This window comes from Stylophora pistillata, chromosome 3 (assembly GCF_964205215.1).
Source record: "Stylophora pistillata chromosome 3, jaStyPist1.2, whole genome shotgun sequence".
NCBI classification, from domain to species: Eukaryota; Metazoa; Cnidaria; class Anthozoa; order Scleractinia; family Pocilloporidae; genus Stylophora; species Stylophora pistillata.
The window spans coordinates 28191012-28212249 of record NC_142521.1 but is presented as its reverse complement, the minus strand read 5'-3'; the positions used below and the strand labels follow the sequence as shown (position 1 = coordinate 28212249).

General features: G+C 40.5%; 1 protein-coding gene across 1 annotated transcript; it reads left to right on the top strand.

Annotated features, from left to right (window-relative positions):
- Positions 1-7750: 7750 nt before the first annotated feature.
- Positions 7751-9892, top strand: LOC148735431 (uncharacterized). Its single transcript, XM_088755017.1, has 2 exons — positions 7751-7958; positions 8154-9892. Exons 1-2 carry the CDS (start codon positions 7846-7848, stop codon positions 9415-9417), a joined length of 1377 nt encoding a protein of 458 aa, XP_088611143.1. The 5' UTR covers positions 7751-7845; the 3' UTR covers positions 9418-9892.
- Positions 9893-21238: the final 11346 nt, after the last annotated feature.

The following is a 21238-nucleotide window of genomic DNA, read 5'->3' as shown; positions in this document are numbered from 1 at the left end:
ATCGTTAGGTGGAGGGATACTGAAAGTATTATGCTAGAAGAAAAATGATGCGTCGATCAATTCAAAGCTTGAACATCGCCTCCCTTCTGAAATTCTAACTTTTGAAGATTGGTTCCAGCCCCCCCCACCCCTATTCAATTGCCATACCCAGGTGCTAGATCTTTGTGGTTCTCAATGGGTTTAACTGTTAGCCGTAAGACGGAAAAAATTAGCCGTTAAGCGTAAAAATTGACCAATTTTAACCGAGTCCTAAAAATAATGTAACCGTAAAAAAAATTAGCATTAGCCATATAAAATTGCCAAAAATGTAACCGTTAGCCGTGAAAGCCATCTCTCCATTGACACCCTCATTACATTGTCACATGTTTTGTAAAAGGCACAAGCAGCAATAGCCCATTTCCGAATTACCCTTGGCCTCTTTTTCAAAACGAGGCCTCGTGCTCAACCATTCTTGTGAAAATGAGTTTAATTTGCATGTGAATGAAAACTTATAATCATATGAAAGGATGAGCTCCAAGACCCGTTTTGAAAATGAGGCCAAGGGTAATTCGGAAATGGGCTATTGATTTGACTATTCAAGCTCCAAGACCAAGACCTTGTAGACCCTACATATGAGCCATCCGCTTTAAGTACCTCCATAGTAAAAGGTAAACCCCCAGTATACCACTGGAAAGACTTGACGCTTCTAATTCAAATTCCCCTCAAAAGCCTGTGGATTGCCCAAGAAGTTGAAGCTACGATTAATCGGTGTATAATTACTGATCCCCATGAAATTCTATTCTCTCTGCTTTAAATCAACGATTGTAGCCTTTAGGATGACAAAACAACTGTATGAGGATCGGAAAACGGAGGCGGTCCTTTTTGTTAGCAGGGAAATTATCAGGGGTAATATAGTTAAACGCGCTAAATAAGCATGCTGCAATATAATAAATATTGCAGTGTCCAGGCTGCAATATTAAAAATATTGCTGTGTGCAGGTTGCAATTATTAAAAATATTACTTCTTCCACTCCTCAAAGACTTTCAAAACTCACGCCCATTTCCGGCGGCTGGCGTCTGAAACCCAACTTTTGTCAAATTTCTCGCATTCGGAATCTGTATTTGGCGTTTTAAATCTGCTCTATTTAAAAAAGGTGTATAATTACTGATCCCCATGGAAACGCCGCCTTTAGAAGTCGATAAAGAATTAAAGCACTGACAGAAATGTCCAAACGTTACACTAAATTATCTTCGATTTCTGCTGAAATATCTGCCTTTGTAGAGCTCTGTGTAATAAATAATCCTTAGTCTTCCGACGAATCCATCCTCTTTCTAAACCCAGGTTCGCACTGAGTAAAATGACTGAATTCTCTGGCTTATAAAGTATGCAAAATAGCAGTGTTACGCGCCTTGCACGAATTAATTCCATCATTAGAACTGTTTTGAACAACTATAACAACGAGCTACAATAACAACCCTCGGCACAATTAAAATCTAAGATATATTCATCACAATTATCACACATAGGTGCGACTAAAATTAAGATCCAACACAGACACTGAACAATAGGATTTCATGGGGATCAATAATTATAATAGATAATTACTTCGGCACACGGCATTATGAGAAATTTTGCAGCCAGCTGAGGCCTATGGTCTCAGCTGGCTGCAATATTTCTCATAATGCCATATGCCGAAGTAATTATCCATTAAATAACATCACTGACACTGATGCAACATTTTTTGAACGTCAAAATCTAAAAAAAGGAATGTTAGTACGCTAAGCAAAACTAATTCGATCGAGTTAACGACCACACCTATAAAAATAAAACAAACTTGTGATAACGTGCGACTTTCTCTACAATGAATTTCTAGCTGAAAAACGCAAGCACGAGGTAAAACGTTGCAAGGACGTGTATTTTCAAACAAAAAAGCTGAGGGAGAAAATAAACTAGTAATGGAAATACCTTGAGCCTGAAGGTTATAACAATTTACTATATGGCAGGACAGTCTTGTGGTAAATCCGAGCATTCTGATTAGTTCTTACTTGGTCTGGATTTTGCCATACGGACCATTTCCACGGAAGCGGTCATAAGCCGTATATTTCTGTTCGCGAAAGCCGAGAAATTAAAATTAAAGAAGTTTTCCCGAACGCCATGATAAAATACTTAGTAACATCGCTTGCTTGAGCTGTATTGGGAAATATTGGCCCTCGTTATTTTTGTACGGACCTCGCTGCGCTCGTTCCATACTATCTGATAGCTGGAAAGTGTGTTAAGAATTGGCGCTCGATCTAAAATTAAATCTGTTTCGGCCTCAACATCGGTATTGCCGACAGTCTTTAAGACTAGGTTTACACTAGAGGAAATTGTTCCGGTTTCGTGATGAATCCGAAACGTTTTAGTACCGGATTGATTCTGCCGTTTACACGAAAGTGGACGAATCCGAAATAAAAACTTCCCGGTTTGGTCGTGTCTCCGGAGATTTTGAATCCGGAATTTAAAGTGGGAACTTTGAATCCGATAACTTTTGAATCCGGAAAGTTTTGTCGCGTAACCGCTTTTTTTCTCGAATCCGGATGTTATTTGCGCCTGCAATCTTTTGAGTTTGCGGTGAAACCAAAATGGATCTGGTGCCAACATTGCTGGCGGTCTCCGGTTGTCTAATCTTGTTGCAGGTTCAGGCGATAAATTTTATCATGTGTACCGCAGTATTTCTGAAGAAACGCAAATTAAAATTTTAAGGAATAAAGGCTGATAGTTTCGAAAGAAACTGTTTGGGGCTGCGTCGGTGGGAGTAACGAAATAATTTGTGAAGGCGTAGTCTGATCGTCCGGGTGAGTGTAGTCCTGAGAAGGACTGTTGTCGGTGGCAGTGACTGACGTTTCGACAACCTGTGCGGAAGTCATCATCAGAGTCAAGTGAATGATTGTTGTCAGTAGAAAATGACAACAATCATTCACTTGACTCTGATGATGACTTCCGCACAGGTTGTCGAAACGTCAGTCACTGCCACCGACAACAGTCCTTCTCAGGACTACACTCACCCGGACGATCAGACTACACCTTCACATGTTACCCCCGGGTTCAAACCATTTACTGAAATAATTTGTATATATCAACAAAGTTGAAGTGGTAAATTGGCCACCGTAACGATTCCAAAAGCTGACGTTTCGAGCGTTAGTCCTTCGTCGGAGCGAATAGAGGAATTGTGGGTTGTGTGTGCTTTTAAAGGCAGAGAATGGAGCTGCCTTTAAAAGCACACACAACCCACAATTCCTCTATTCGCTCCGACGAAGGGCTAACGCTCGAAACGTCAGCTTTTGGAATCGTTACGGTGGCCAATTTACCACTTCAACTTTGTTGATATAATTATCCAAATTATTGCAAGGAAGTTTAACGTCAGCCACTCTTAATCGCCGACGACGTAGACTGCTTGGCATCTGTCCAACTCAAATTTTGCCTCAGTGGCATCTGGATCTACTCTAGCCTTTTTTGAGGGAGGCATTTTCACTTTGTCGATCGAACGACGAAACAACACTGGGCTTGGTAACCATTCCATTTCGAATGTTCCCGGAGTTGTCGTTGTGTGTAAACGGTCAGGAATCCGAATATCCTTTCAGTGTAAACGCCTACGAATCCGAATACTCCAAAATTAACGAATCCGGAAACATTTACGAATCCGGAAAAGTCTCCTCTAGTGTCAACCTAGTCTAAGTGTTCAGAAATGACTTTATGGTATGCACGACATTAGCTGAAACAGTATTCCCTGAAATATCAAAGATCAAAAGAATTACCTTTTTTTCATCTTAGTTGTTATAATCTGAGAACAGTTTCCAGCCCAATCAATTTACGTGAGTTTTGTAACCTGAACTCTCAATTTGGGAAGAACGATCTTAACTCAGCTAAAATTTTTGTTTGTAGTAGTGATTTCAAATGGCACATTGTTTATCATACATTTATTCTCAGGTCTAGTTCGCCCTATCTTTTTCCTTCTGTTTCCAGCTCCATACTTGGTATTCTTCTCCTATTCCAATGATTTCGTACTTTGTCTGTGTTTCGCCTTTACTCTGAATTTGATCCTTTCCCTAATCTTTTTTCTATAGCGATTTGTTGTTTTGTGTTCTGCTTATTGGCTCTTCTAGGTAATGTCACTATTACATTCAACTCTACACGAGATTCCCGCTGCGAAGTTAACAAGTTTCACAGCAATGACTAACTGATAAGAAAAATTATCATGTAAACAAGTTTGTTAAAAAAACGCTATTCATCGATATTCGTGGCCGTAAAATTACAAGGCGGGAACAAGATTGAAATAATTTCAGCCTTGCGTGACAAATGCTTGAGTGTGTCATATCTACACACAGATTGCTTCCCGTCTTCAAAGTCTTCGGCAAAGAACATTTGACCTGCCGTTAAAAATGATTGAATTGCCCTCATTCAAGTCCACAATGAAGCTCAAGTTTACCCCAGAACTTTCTTAAGACTTATAGGTGTTCGAATACGCAAAGAAAAACAGACGCCCTCCTCAAGTTTAAGGAATGTGTTATTGTAAACAATTCCGCCATGAGAAATGGATGAGAAGTTGAAACGAAAGTAGAGATAAAAACCAATCTGCCGTGGTTAGCTATGCAAGGCTAGTTTACTGTATTGATTCCCTGATCGACCATGGTGCTAACTTCTAAAATTTTCTTGGAATTCCGGATTTAACCACGGAGTGCCTAATTAGATTCTTTCGCAACGTAAATGACGATGTTGCAATTTTCACAAAGTTCAGCCTCGTTTTTCCGTGCGGGAACGTAAAGCCCCAAATTAATTTTTATATCCTCGAAAACAACTCTACTGCCACTTAACATGAGCTTAACCTGAAGTGATTCTGAGTTATACCGCATGGTGAAAATGATAATTGAAAATTTGCTACAAAATGCGATATTTGGATTTTGAAATATTGGTGATTTTTAAACCGTTCCGTGATGTCAAAATTAAATGAAATGGTCCCGTTTTAGACTCAAGCCCTACCTCAATCCTCCTACACAAATTTGTCAAATTGATACGAGCTTGCTTTCTTTTGCGCTTTTCATGAGCAAAATTCATTTGCCTCTACTCGGGGCACTGATTTCCGCCATTTTACGGCCACCGACGCTCGTTTCAGTTTTCGTGAATTTTCTAGGATAAACAAGCAAGTCTGGGAAAAAAAACCTTACCACGTTTCTAAGTTCACTATAAAGCATCTCTGACTGAAATATGAGGATAGTCATTTTTCGGTCGATGTGCCACCTCTCACGCGGTCTTGAAAAAAAGTCGCTCTTAATGCTTAACAAACCTCCCAAGTGCATCCATAACTCAATAGTGTACGCAATAGTGTTTACCATTTGTTTTATTAACATAACATTGATACATTGCAGCAAAAGAGTTCCCTTTTATTTAAAAAATTCTATATGGCCAGAAAAAACAAGTGCACGCGGAAAATTAGCCTTTGCATTTGCTCACGTCAGCAGCGTACACCCATGGGGGGACGCTAAATTGACCAATCAGAGCGCGAGCTTTACTTTGGTTATGTGACAATAACTTATAGGGGCTAGCTCAAGAACCTCACCGTTCTCCTATCGTTGTATCCTTTAGGCTCTCATGATTAAAGAAGGCTTCTTTTAATTTCAATTTTAATTTTGCCTGTTGATTATAAACTACTCTCTTATTTCATCGCAATTCCATGTTCTTGAGACTTTTGTTTCATAGAAGAAGTCATTCCGCTTTGTAGGATATTCTGCCATTCCGCCAATCTACCATTCTGTCATTCTGTCATTCCACCATTCTACCATTCTTCCATTCCGTCATTCCATCATTCTACCATTCTACCAATCCTCCATCCTACTATTCCACCATTCTACTATTCCACCATGCTACTATTCCACCATTCCACTATTCCATCATTCCATCAAATAGGGTCACCCTGTTAAACTCAAGGTATCGAACCTTGCTCGCTTGGCAAATTTAGCGGCTCTTTCGAGCAACAGTCGCCGATTGAAATGCTAAAATGCTCTCTTTTCGAAAAACTAAATTATCTTATTATAGGAAATTAAGAATGCACGTTGAGAACGCGAAGAAAATTGACGTTACACTAAATTAACGCGAATTTTTCAAAAATTACGTTTGCATGCATTAAATTAACGCGAATTTTTTGAGAAGCATCTTGCTTTATTTACTGCGATTTTCATAATTCTGTAAACTCGCACTTTACAGTTCTGAACGCCAAATCTCCCAGTTCGATCTCGTTAACCTCTTGTTAATAACAGAATCTGTATAGAAATATATGACTCGACTTCTCAATTTGTCTAAGGATTCGAACAATTTAAGTGGTGCTTGAGTTGTGGTGAATGTCGCAATAAAAGTGTTTGTATTTTTAACCTTAGGCATGTCCTCGGCCGGGTAAGTGTAGACGACTTCCATTAAAAAATGCGTATGCCTTGCTTGAATTTCCAACAACAGGTCGTCCAAATATGCGAACAGTTTGTGCGGAGCCGAGACCACTTAGACAGACGATTTATTGCACCTGATTATGGGAACTTTGTTGAGGTATTGACATAGTTCTGATTGCAGCAACTCGTTGTGGCTATGTCTAGTCCATCACAGAGTACTCAAACTTTCAACAGTACACCAATGGCGTACAAAGTAAATTGAAAAGGAGAAGATGGATACAATACGGTTGAATCTACTTAATGCTCAAACCAGTTATTTCTTGGGGCTCTTGGTACACCTCCAAACTTCAAGAGGTGCAAGTGAAGGAGTGAACACAACAATTGTTGAAGGCATTTTCATAATAAGCTTTTTTCGCGCTATTAATTTCCCGGTTCACTTTATTTTTAACCGTTCGAAATTGATTCCAAATAAATGGATCTTTTGTCTTGGTAGCTTTTCTTTTGAGGCGGTCTCTGAATTTCATCCGCTTTTTAAAAATAGTGGTTGTCAATGGGGATTTACAATCTCGTGTCCGTTTCGTCTTCATCGGTGCATGCTTTTCACACACATTCAAGTGAACTCCCTTGGAGAAAGTGGGAACTGAAATTTTGCGATATGCATAACAATGCCAGCAATATTTCTTGCGTGCGACTACCACTAACTTTACAACTGCACTCATGGGATGAAAGCACTGCAGCACAACGACAATACTGCATCCACAAAGCGGCTGAAGACCGCACGCTGGTGTGCGATGTGATAGCCCCAAACGACGGTAAGTGGCTTTTTCATGTCTTGGTACCTCCAATAACGACTACTTACAAAACTACTGAAGCTAAAAGCACCAAGACGCAAATTCTGAGTCTTTATGCCTATAAGTATTTGATTAGCACGTTAAAGAAACTTCTGTCGGTTGAGACCGACAGAAAGATACAACTCGTACCAGCTCAACTACTTTATTACGTGACGCAATAATCTTACTACGGAGCGATACCAATAACCAGTACAATAACTATCTTCTTATCTTAGAGCCCTCTATAAAACTACAATCTCAGTGCACTACTACACAACTTACAGTTCTCTTCGATGATCCTTGTAACTTAATGATGTCCAAAACACTTTTCTCAATGTAGCCTTCCACACGGCTGACGATTCCAGTATCAATAAATAATTCCAACGATTCTTCTATCCGGCTCTGTAACAACACTAGCTTCTCTGGGCTCTTCGCGAGAACATTAACTCGCTAAAAAAGGCTAACTTTAACTGATTGCGACTCCTTATATATCTTTTACAAAATGTTCTAGAATATTCCAGGGATCTGTAATAGAGTGCCGAAGTGTGACGTCATGTTACCATGGTAGCATTTTTGCTGGATCTAAACACTATTTGGCGTCTTTCGTTACATCTCATCATAAAATGGGCCAATGCTTCGTTCCCGACTGCAATCATCAGTCAGAAAGTCACAATTGCAGCTTTTACCGTTTCCCCAAAGATCCTGCTCAAAGAAGAAAATGGATTTCTCTAATAAGGTAGGTTGATTTTTGGTACAATGACCACCATGATGCACGGCCACGTGTCGGTTATAGTTACGCGGAAGATGGTTTTATTTAACCACTCAAAAGTGCACTGACCTGTGGATTATACCTTTGAAAGACCTCTAGAGAGAAAAAAAGCTTTTTTTTACGTTATGATTAAAGTTTAAAACCTTCGTTTTCTCTCTCCAGACGAGCTGATCGTGAACCTGGCAAAGGCGCTCGAGTTTGTAGTTGTCATTTCCGAGGAAGTAAAGAAGAAGGCCCCGAGGTCTTTTCCTGGAATAAAGACAAACTATTTGAATCTCGAAATGCTCCAAAAAGGAAAAAGCAAAGAACTGAAGTCCCAGAGACAACGACTATCGAGCAGATCCTTTCAGAATCTTCGACGAAGAGCAACCAGAACGAGCCTTGCGAGCTCAGTTGCGAGGAGATGCAAATGAAATGCACTACTTTGCAGACTGAAAATATCCTGCTACAAGCAGAGCTAGGGTCATTAAAGACCCAAGTATCCGAGTTGAAAGAAAAAGAAAGCTACTTAAAAAGAAACTACAGCTCTTTTAACATGAATTCAAAGGTAATCAACATGGAAACTGGCCTCCCAAACAAAGAAATGTTCCACATTGTTGTCGAATATGCCGAAAGATACCGCAACGATATTGTTTACGTGTGTGGCTGGAAAGTAGACAAGATATCTTTTGAAGATCAAATATTGATAACATTGATGAAGATTAGACATAATTATCATAACTTACATTTAGCTGAACTTTTTAGTTGCAGTACTGCTACAATAGCGAATATTGTGACAACATTTATCCATGTTTTGCACCAAATTCTATATGAAGATCAAATGGAGATAGCTGTTCCATCCAGACAAAAAAACAAAACTTCACTTCCAGGCTCATTTAGCTTATTTGGAGACTGTCGTATGGTAATAGATTGCACCGATATCGAGGTTGCTACACCTAAGCTTATGAGTGACCAAAAATTGACATATTCAACGTACAGGGGTATGAATTCTTTTAAGACAATTGTTGGTGTGGCACCCAACGCGGTTATAACTTATGTAAGTAAACTTTTCCCTGGCTCAGTATCAGATAAAGTAACGGTTCAAAAGTCAGGAATATTAAAGCATTTTGTTGCTGGGGATATTATACTTGCGGATAAAGGGTTTTTGATAAATGATATTGTTCCTAATGGTGTATATGTGAACATTCCCCCATTCTTGAACAATGGAAAATTTACAGAAAGTGAAGTTAAGTTAACAAAGAGCATTGCAAAATGTCGTATACACGTAGAACGTGCTAATGCTAGATTGAAGAACTATAAAATTTTAAATTTTGTGCCACCATACTTGCGATCCCTCTCTGGTAAGATTATACAGCTATGTGGTGCTTTAGTTAATTTACAAAACCCATTAATTAAGGAAACCAATGACACTGTTGACTTTGATTAGTCATTTTAATTGAAATATTGATCATCTTACATCAGTTTACTAAGGCCTGGTATACATTGGCATTGTCTGATCATAGTTAATCAATTAACTGTATTCTGATACAAAGAGTGGACAGGTGTTGTGTGATCTGTGAAAAGCTTGTAACCCTATTTTACTTGCTCATGATACAAGGAATCATGATACACAACTTAATGACAAACTATTTATTTCTGATCAGTATTCCTGCCACCACACCCTTATGCTAGTATTATTATGAATTCAGATAACCAACTGTATTCAAATACGATTACAATGAATCTATCATTTTCTTGTCTCAAGTAGCTAATGTAAAAACCCCAGCAAATGTTGCTGTTTAAAGAAAAACAATTTTAAGATTAACATGAACATTTTTATTTTATATACACCCTTCAGTTACTGCATATTTGTTGTAAAAGTTGCAATGATTTTACCAAATAAAACAATATTTTAAAAAATATTTCTAAAAGTATGTATTATCAAATCCATTACTTTATAAAAAACTACATTAATTTTACAACAAAGTCTTAAAATTTAAAGACCACCATCAACAAGTGCAGGAATCATGTGAATTGTATAAAATTCTTGAAGTGAAAGAAGATTTGGTTCCCATGTGCAGTCTTTCTGGATTGCCAACACAACAGTTTGCATTGTTGTCCAAACCACAAAGTAACAGATTTGCTTCCCAGTTATAAACAGCTGACCCTGGACTTGATGCCAGTAGTGGTGGGATTGTTTTAAACAATAGCCAGCATCTCTCTTTACTAAACAGAACTTAGGGTCTTTAACAGCCTCCTCAATTGTTGAATTGCGATGTGTGCAAGGGCATTTGACTTCAATGATCGCATTGTCATCAACAAGTCCATCTGGTGATGCACCCAAAACACCAGACTTGTGTAGCCAAAGGCCACAATCCTTTACTACTTTCATTGTTAATTTGGTGAAGGCCTTTATTCCTTCTTTCTCGTTAACGACACCCCATCGAACAGCCTGCACTGGTTTTAGTATCGTTTATGCATTACAAAATATGCTGACTAAGGGTTCTAGAAACTTCCATTAAGAGTTGTTAATGAGTCAACATGAGTAGGCGTTCCAGAAACTTCCTCAGTTCTATTTCTAGCAATTCCGTAGCACAACGCTTTCTAGAAAATACGGGCAATCTCCAGAACACTTCACTCACCATACGATACGTTTTCAACTCGTCTGATACAAAGAGCACGGTGTCATGCAAAAACAATAGGTCCTGGAAGAGTACCTGATGAGTAATGTCGACTATTTTATCGAGTTAATTAATTGTCCATATTTTTACCAGGACGTGTCTTACGGAACTAGGTTGCTGTAGTTAGTGGTGAAACCATTGAGATGCCGAACGTCGTGTGTACAGTGACGCGCTCTTCAATGATTAGCCACAACCAGCAATTCTGTCAAGAAGAGACGTTTGAACCTCTAGGTCGCTCCACTTTAGTCATTCTTGAAGTCAGAGAAGCCTCACAGAGAAAGTCATTGTAAGGCCTCGACAATACTGCTGCCGATGGTTCAGTTGGCTTTCACAAAATTGAACTGATAGTCGATGATTTATAGAAAGGGGGAATGAAGAGGCAATGGGACGCTGAAGTCAAAGAAAGGCTGAAGAACGCAAAACGCTACTTAAAGACTGATTATCGCGTTCATTGCAACCCAGAGGACGCTGTATGCCCTGATCATTGCCGTAAGCTCGCTCTTAGTGATGAACAAGATCTCGACTTCCAGGAAAATTGTTTCCACCAACACACAGAAAACTGTATGGAGTGTCAAAATCTGCGAAACGTCCTAGATGAAGTCGAAGACTAAATTCGAGGTCCGTCTTAGAGACCTTACAGCAGCGAGCAACGAGATGGTTTCTGTGACTTCAACCTGGCAAAAACCGGCATTTTGCAGTGGAAGGCTCACATTGTTCGCTCCATAAACTAGAAAGCAGCAAAGAAAGATCAGCTGAAGATGATAAACACCATTCGAGACTGTGCACTAGTCATAATGGACTGGGCAATGAAGTTTATCCAGCTTAGATTTCGTGAGAAGCAGTCCGATTGGTTTGGCAAGAGAGGAATGAGTTAGCACATCTCATCATAAGTGATCCGAACCACAAAGAAAAGCTAAAACTGCAGTCCTAGGCCTATCTGTTTGACACATGTCAGCAGGATTGCTTCGCCGTGTGTTTCATCGTAGAGAATACACTAAAAGATATTAAGACCAAGAAGCCCCACATCACACGAGTTTACCTAAGGTCCGATAAAACTGGCTGTTATCATAATGATTCTCTAATTGCCGCAGCAAGAGGCCTCGGTCAGCAGGCAGGTATTGAAGTTTTGCGGTATGACTTTTCAGAGCCACGGTATGGCAAGGATGTGTGTGATCGTATCCTGTGCCCAATGAAAACATACATCTGACGTTTCTGCAACGAAGGACACGACATTCTAGCAGTAGGAGACATAAGAACGACGCTCTCCGAGAGACAAGTGAAAGGTACATCCGCGTGCGTATGCGAAGTTGACGAGTCCAAGAGAACCTTAGAAGTGAAGAAGATAGATGGTTTTTAGCAAGTTACTAAACATCCAGTTTGGGGAAAAAGTATAAGTGCGTGGAGGTTGACGGAATAGGGTGTGGTAAGGAGATTTCTTACAACCACAGCTAGTTTCAAATTGCCAGGGGGACACCGCTCTCGTTGTAACTAAGGAGATCCCTTTTCATAATGCACGTGTGTATGAATACACACATCCTGGAACAGAGGGTTCAAATGAAGACGATAATTTGGACGATTCAAAGATGGACACGTTTCAATGTTCTAAGCCTGGATGCGTGAAGAGTTTCCAAACGTTTTCAGAGCTCAAGTTACACTTCAACTTCGGGGACCATTGTGGGAAGGATGAAAGGCTGTCAGAAACAGTAAATGGTATACTCCGTAGAGATTGGGCCGAGAGGTTTACTACATCAGTCAGCATCACTGACGAACCAAAGTGCGAAACTAGTACCCACCAGGTTGCACGTGACTCAGTGCCTCCAGTAAACAACGTCAGTATGCGCTGGGCCCTACCCAAGCCACGAGCAGGATCCACTAGATTCAATGACAAAGTTAAGAATCCTTAACAGAAAATTCTGATCTAGGCGAACAATCAGGGCCAAAAGTTGACCCTCAGCAAGTTTCAAATAATATGCAAGAGGCAAGAGCAGAACAATAGGTTGTTTGACCAAGACGAGTGGCTTACCAAGAGCCAAGTGCACGGGTTTTTCTCTCGCCTTACAGCAAACAGGAAAAGGCAACGAACACCCTCAGAATTCGAGCAAAATCCGAAGGAACTGTCCCTAGAGGAAGAGGAAGCTGAATGACAACGGCTAATGGAAGACATCCTTACTGAACTAAAGCCGCAGCACCCTCTGTCCTACGATACCTTTAATCTGTGCGAGTGCGCAAAGGAGAATTAGCTTAGTCTTTTTAATGTAGCAATGCTCAAAGAAATCTTGTCGTTTTTTGAAGTACCATTTATATGAAGAGATGGGAAAAAAGGACCTTGTCGAGCAACTGATATCATTTATACAGGAATGCCAATGCTTTAATTGAACTATATCAGAAGCTGCATAGCCCAGAAAAACTAGTGATGGTGCGCGTGGAGTGTGTTTGTTTAAGAACAACGGGCACAGCCTCAAAGTAACCTGCTAAGCAGTTGTACCACAGCGAATTAACGTACTCTCTTATAAGCAAATTCGCAAAATCGCTCAAAATCTGTCTTTAGTAAGTTTGTGGCGATGTTCTTAACTCGCAAAAAAAAAAAGAGAGAAAAAAAGAAAGGAAAAAATACTACCCTGAACGCGGGACATGTCAGTAGCATTAACGCGTAAATATAAGTTTGTGATTTTCTTAATTTCGAGGAATCAGCGATATGTGTATTTTACAGGAGTTTATTAAAATCCTAGTTTGAATCATTTGTGTTATTTTTCAATTTCTCCCGGAAGAATTCTCCTACTTTCGATGGCGCAATCATATCGCATATCTTCGGGATCCGAGTCTGGTTCGATGACAAGACGAACCTCTGGTACTAAATGTTGCGTGACCAGGCGTAACCATGACTCAGTTACGTTGAAAAAATAAACATGTAAAATTCTCCTCTTCAACAAATAATGAATATATGAATACCATATATACGAACTGCGGAATGAGAAGTTCAACGCAGTTAAAGACGAAACTTTTTAAATTGCGAAAATATACCTGAAGAATTCATGCTTGTACGCATTTCGAACCCTTCACTTTTGCAATACCGCCGGTTGAGCGCTTTAACCATTAGTCTAACAAACCAACTGTGTTGCCATTTTACAAATCATGATGAACAACTTGTTAACCACTTAAAAGGAAGACTTTAGCACATAGCTGGAAGAAATGGTCAAATCTGGCAAATTGGGCACAAAAGTAAACACGAGTGAAATGAACAACTTCAACACAACAAATTCCGTTGGCACGTCGTTGGTAACAGAAAACGAAGGCTACCGCTCTTGAACATTAAGTAAGTTTCTTAAGTTCAAAAGGGATACAACAGTAACGTTCCACATTTATAGAAACTAATATATTGCTTGCATGGTCAAATATTGCTATGGAAACTAATTTGGACGCCTGTATTGCAGACAAGGGACGCACGCAGCTAATTTGCCTATGACTACAGAAGAGGACTTTTCTGAAACATTTCCTCTACGCCACGTAAAAAGGACAAAACAGTTTTTTATATCGATTTTGATACTTCATTGAGGATTTGGTACTTTGTCTTCAAACAGTTTTAGGCCGTTAGGGCTTACAAATCGGATAATGTGCGGATCGCGTTATCTTTGGTTTCAATCTAAATGGCGAATATTTGCGAAATTCGTAAAGCTCTGTGTGGCACGCCATGAAGAGTGCCCAAAAGTTTTATTCCATGACTTACTTATTAGGTGCAAGTGCTTATGGCTGTAATAGATTTGACTCTAGATCAGGTGCCACATAAGAGGAAATAGCTTTCAACCACATGTACCTCACGCATCACAAATTTCAGTGCTCTAGGTATTTTGAAAAATTTGTAACTCAGTGAAAAATATATACAGTATAATAATTTGACTGTTAACGTAATGGCAAAAGGTCGATCTTAGACATATAAAATAGAAATTTCGTTAGAACTGAAAATACGGCTAAAGCAGCGTTCGACTTTTGTAGCTAAATTACGGAGATCGGGTGGGGTAGACTAGGTGCTTTTGAGGTCACCTTGAAAAATATCTCGTAAACAATGAAAAAAAGAGTGGTTCAAAATAAACGCAATAATTGTTCATGGGATAGAAGTATCGACTTTCACAGTAAAAATCAGGGAAATTGGTGAAGGTCCGAAATTTGCCTTACCCGTTCTTAGGCGGACAGCCTCTTAAATATTCCCATCTGTTTCTACGACGAAAAGAATTCAAATGAAAAGGACGGATACAATAAACTCGAGGCCATTAAAAATAGGAAACTTAGGTGAGAATTCACAGCTCTGGTATAGAAAATATACCTATCTTAATTGCAGTAGCATAGCTTAGGAAATAAGAGTTGAAAAGTAATTAAAAGTTTCTGCTTATCTGAGGGGTTGGTGTGGAAACTATCGTATGAAAGGAAATTAAAATTACGAGCATAAGCTCAGCTGCCAACTACCACGAGAACCAATTCTTCCAGAAAGACCATTAACACCTATATTTGCCTAAAATTTCACTAGAATTGAACAACACAGGTACCGACATACAGGTATACAATGAAAGCAAGCAACGTTAACAAAGCAAAAATCCCGACTAAACCCGAATATTTTAAATCCAAAAGTATACGAATACATATGGAAGGTTAGCGAATATTTTTCCCCCAAAAACCCCACGAAAACCCTAAGTATAATATTTTATGATGTATATTGACAATTCTAATTTTTTGGTAATAATTTTTACATTGATAACAAAAATTTGAATAAAACAATTCATTCATCATTCTTTACAGCTCAACCGGTCGAGTCGAAGAGCAAACAGAATACAAGAAATAAATTGAAACTTGAACAACAAAACCCGAATTGAAACAAAACTTGAACATTGTACACATGAATTTTTCCCCTAACATTCCTCCCACCTTAAATCGAGACCTCCTGGTCGAGGGAAAGAGCGATGAACGAGAGAACAAAAAAAGAAGTATCGTGTATTAATTACAGAAAGTGCAACAACGAAATACCGTAAGGAAAAAAATTTTCGTTGAGTCCAAGTTATGGCCGTGAAGTTAAGTTTTAGGGCAAACCTTGTTCGGCGTGCCGACGGCCAAGTTTCACGGTGATGGACAGAGTTGCCAGTTTGTTTTCTCGTTTTGGTTATGTACGATCGTGAAGATTGCCGGAAGATGGTTTTGGTTCGCGGTTTTAAGTGAGCCGGGTTATATATCATTAAGAAAGTAAAGGACGAAAGGAAACACATGGCATTCAAGGGAAAGTGTCACATGGGAAATGGTAAATGTGAAAAGGGTGTAACAATAGGGAGGTGGTGCCATTGTTAGTTTAAAGGGGTGTGTTATTGAGAGTGGTGGACAAATAATACCGTCCACCAAGGTGAATGAGAGGCCTAAGGTTATGACAATTAGGAAGCAGAGAGTGAGCTTGATTAAAAGAGAGCTGAGTTTGAGGTGTCCACTCGAGACCTAACCAAAGTGGGTTTTCCAGAGTTGGTAGCATATTGACCCGACAAAGAAAAGCGGTCTCGCCCTTAAAGCATTGTTCTAATTCAGTTTGTTTGAGAACATACCTCGTGTTGTCATACGTCAACAAAACCAGATCGTGCCGTGTAAGTGATCTACCGTCAATTTGGAACGACAATGAGACCAACTGTTCTATGGTGCAAATAGCTTGTTTGGCGTCCAATGTTGGGAGTGTAAACAATAGGCGAAGTTGCCGGTTTCTAAAATTGGAGAGCTGATACTCAACCAACGGCTCGATAATCAGTGGGAATCCTTCTTTCAGGGCATCTACAGGGGTTGCCATGGCTGGAACAGATGAAAGTTTGATGTTCAATTCGGTAGTTAGAAATCTAGGGAGGTCGGCGAAACTAATCAAGTTTTTCCGAGAATGGTGTGCCAACTGTTGCAATAAGTCATCAATCTCTGTCAGTCATAACAAAGTGATCAAACCTTTATTTACCTCCATTGTGTAGATCGATGTGAATTCTTGATGCAAATCAAAGTGACAGTTTTTGGTCTTTGCTTATTCTGCAAAGCGATCGTTCTATCCAGAATAGGCGCCGGTTATCAAATTTAGAGAATGAATTACTTAGTTCAGTTTGGAGCTCAACATAGCTGTAGTCTTCACCAGATGAACTGCCTTCCCGTACTGTACCTGCATCATGAGCTGCTCGGACCTCATTGCACCAGCGGTCTCGCGTAAGGTGGTCAGAAGGCTTACATAGTTGTTAGTCCCGCAGTGTCCTCCAGCTAGTTTATAGAAAAATCATGCGATGCCACCCAAACCTGCATGACCAAACCAGCTTGAACGCTTTTTTCTTGTGTGAGTACTGGCCAACCAGGCATTCTCTTGAGGGGAAGAGTCGCGACATTGACATTGTAAGGTCGCTTGAAAGCCGATAACATAAGTGTAGAAACAGCGTAGAGAGGAGTCGCATTCTAAGAGATCGATAACGCCCTGTACTGAAAGAAGGTAGATTGTAGTGCGTTGTACCCCACGAATAGACATGAGAACTCGATAATAAAACTTAGCCAAATCGAGATCACAAGTCGAGTTTATTATCATCGATTCTCTCTTCGGAACGTGTTGTAGGTACAGCCCAACGAGCAAGCCGCCCGGTTGGTTCTTAAATGTTCATCAGCCAACGTACTACATTATGGTCAGTATGAATGGTAAATTGACGGCCATAGAGGTAGGGCTGGAAATACTTAATGCCTGCGATAACAGCCAAGGCTTCTCTTTCTTTGACACTGTAATTCTTTTCCGCGGGAAGTAATTTGTGGCCACTGTACGAGACCACAACTTTAGGGCCGTTTTGTACTTGTCCCAAGACCATTCCAAGAGCTTCATCCCTCGCATCAACGTAGAATTCAAAGGGGAGCGTGAAATCGGGGTAAACCAAAATGGGGGCCTGGATCAGAACAGATTTAGGGTGTTCAAAGGCTGCTTGGCATTCATCGGTCCAATGAAACTTTAAGGCTTTCTTGGTGAGGTCATTTAGTGGGCCAGAAATCTTGGCAAAATCTTTGACGAACTTCCGGTAATAATTGGCCAGACCCAGGAGGCACGGACATCCTTCACTTTAGGGGGAACTGAATACTCCTTGATAGCTTTAATCTTGTCGGGATCTGGTTGTATTCCATCTTTGGAAATGACATGTCCCAGGAACTTAACGCTCTTCTATCCAAAATGACACTTCTTTGGCTAGAGTTTGAGACCAGCTTAACAGAAACGGTCAAACACTAGGCGGAGGTTCTGCAAATGGTCTTCAAAGATACGGGAATAGACAAGTACGTCATCCAGATATATCAGTGCTATCTGTTAGTTAAAGCCTCGAAATACGCACTCCATCAATCATTGGAAACAGCTAGGGGCATTACAAAGTCCAAATGGCATGACATTGAACTCGAACAACCCGGCATGTGTGACAAAGGCTGTCTTCTCGCGAGACTCTTGGTCCATCTCAATTTGCCAGTAACCAGACATTAAATCCATGCTAGAGAAGTACTGGGTACCAGTAAGGGTGTCTAAACTCTCAGCTATGCGCGGTAAGGGATACAAGTCCTTCTTAGTGACATCGTTCAAGGCCCGGAAATTGACGCAGAAATAGCCAGAGCCATCGGGCTTCTTCACAAGTACGTAAATGCAGAGAAAGCATAACGACCGCGTAAACGATGCGGATCATGTGTTAGGGACGCAACGAACATGGACGCAATGTTGAGCGCTCGTAACTTTGGCTTAATTCTTGCCCTCTGCGCTATTATTCAGGTATTACCTGACCTAACTTTTGAATATAAGGATGTTATCTTTCCGTATTTGCATGGAGAACGCAGATTCAAGGTTTCAGACGCGTACTTTCTAGAAAAGCATGTGGTCATTGCTCCTTTTATACGTCGTTCTCGAACGGGCCGATATTTCGCTGGGAGAGTTCGGTACAGCACGAACGGCGCAAGTACCTTCCAAATACAACGGGACCTACTCGTCTGCGGCAATATATCGTGGAATCCCGCCCTGCGAAAGGCAAAGGTAAGCCCAAGTTCCCATGTGGCGACCGTAACAAGCCAGTGAGAAAGAAACAAGACGCCATCTTGTGCTCGTCTTGTGATACTTGGTCCCACGCAAAATTTCTCAAATTAACTGTTACCGGATTTAAATACTACCTACAACATCCCAACTTGGAATGGACATGTGCTTTCTGCTCTCTGCCTAAACTACCGGACTCTTTCTTTGACGAAACTGGCTCACTAACTTCGAACGAGAGCAACTGCGAAGACTAGGAACGCGAAGATGAATCGACCGATACTGAAGAAGTTGTAGCCAAGATAAAAGAAATTAGATAATTTGAATATATCAACAAAGTTGAAATGGTAAATTGGCCACCATTATGATTATAAAAGCTGACGTTTCGAGCGTTAGCCCTTCGTCGGAGCGAATCCCCTCGCTCCGACTAAGGGCTAACGCTCGACACGTCAGCTTTTATAATCACAATGGTGGCCAATTTACCATTTCAACCTTGTTGATATATTCAAATTATTTCGTTACCCCCACCGACGCAGCCCCAAACAGTTTCTTTAGAAACTATCAGCCTTTAAAAAAAATTAGAATCGAGCACAGAAGAGAATGTGTTATTGCCTGCATCAATATTAACAGTCTGCAAAACAAGTTCGATGAGGTTCGACTATGGCTAGCTACTAATGCATTCGACAATTTGACCATACAAGAAACTAAAATTGACTCGACTTTCCCGAGCTCACAATTTCAGGTCGACGGCTTTAACTTTTATCGTCGCGACAGAGTCAAGGGCGGCGGAGGCATCGTAGTATACATCAGAGACAATATAGCCGCTTCTCGGAAGAAATTGAGAGGAAAATGTGTCGAATCAATGTTGTTTGACATGAAAATCGGACAACGACAGTTGCATATATTACCGCTTATAAGCCTCCATCTGTAGACAACAACACATTCAAACGCGAACTCTGCCGCGGCGATCTTCTCGATGAAGCTAACAGCCTTTCTGACAATGTGATTTGTACCGGGGACTTAAATTCGGATATCCTCCACCCACTTGACAATCACAAGGAGAGTCAATGTTTACTGGACTTGTGTGACAGCCTTATTAATGTTCATACAAGGATCAGTAAAAAAAACAGGGAATCCTGCCTCGACGTTATTCTCACTAACGTCCCCGCGTTTGCCAAAGACTCGGGTGTCATTCTTACGGGCCTAAGCGTCAAGAAACGCCCGTCACCGGCTGGAGTATTTATAACAGACGAAATTCGGAAGATCATGCGGGACCGAGACAAACAGAAAAAACGATATTACAGATCCAGGAATCTTGTTGAGTGGGAAAAATATCGTGCCTTAAGAAACAGAGTTGTTAGTATGAGAAGAAAAGCTATACAGACCCACTTCAAGACACTTTGCATGGAGAAATACGCAGATCAAAGAAAATTCTGGAACACAATTAGACCGTATATCAATTCATGCAAAAAAAGAACAATAGTCGTATTGTTCTTAAGGAAAATGATCAGATAATGCGGGAGCCACATGAAGTTGCAGCAACTTTAAACGAGTTATTTTCAAACATTGTTGGCACTGATAAAACAGCTGAACGCATGAAGGATTTCGCACAATTTCCACACGACTCCGCCAGCAGCCAGATGACCTTAAATTATATGTGCCCCAATCACAGGCAGCCCAAGCTCACTACAAGAAAAACGAACGTGACTCTTACCGTGTTGCGCAACGTTTTATATTCATAAAGGTCAGTGTATGGGATGTTATCGGTTTGCCTTAAAAGAGAGAAAAAAATGTCTTGTTTTATATTAATAAAATGGGCTTAACTTATTGCTTTGTTGTTTTCTTTGTTGAGTCCAAGCGTCTTGGGCCATTTTGAAGCGTTTTCGGCGAGTTAGCGCTATGTTGGTGCCGTCTTTCTACAGGAACAGATGGTGAAAGAAAAGCGTCGCTTTGAATTTATCATCCCTAACGGCACTAAGAATCTCTGCATGCAAATGGGCAAGATCGTCTACAAGGACAGCATGCGTTTCCTCCCCATGGCCTTATCTGCTTTCTCGAGTACCTATGGCATCCCCGAGCACAAGAAAGGATTCTTTCCCCATAAATTCAATACCCCCGAGAATCAGAATTACGTCGGACCACTCCCTGCAGCGAAATATTATGACCCCGCGGGAATGTCAGAAAAAAAGAAGATTGAATTTGAAACCTGGTACATGGAAGAACAAAGAAAGAACCTCACATTTGACCTGAAGAAAGAATTGGTAGCGTACTGCCGCTCCGACGTGAAATTGCTGAAAGCTGGCTGCCTCAAGTTCATAGATGAGTTTAAGACCATAGCTAAATTCGACCCCATGGAGAAATGTGTGACGATCGCCCAAGCCTGCAACAGGTAACAAAAATAGTTATAATATATGCTGTATAATGTCGTCCTTTTTTAAAAAAGGTAGGTATTCTCTGATAGGTATTGGCGGAAATGCGTCATTTCCCCAGATTCCATCTCCAGTGAACCAGAAAACGGCTGGGAAGGGGCCACGCCCAACCATTCCCACGTGGCCTTAGAA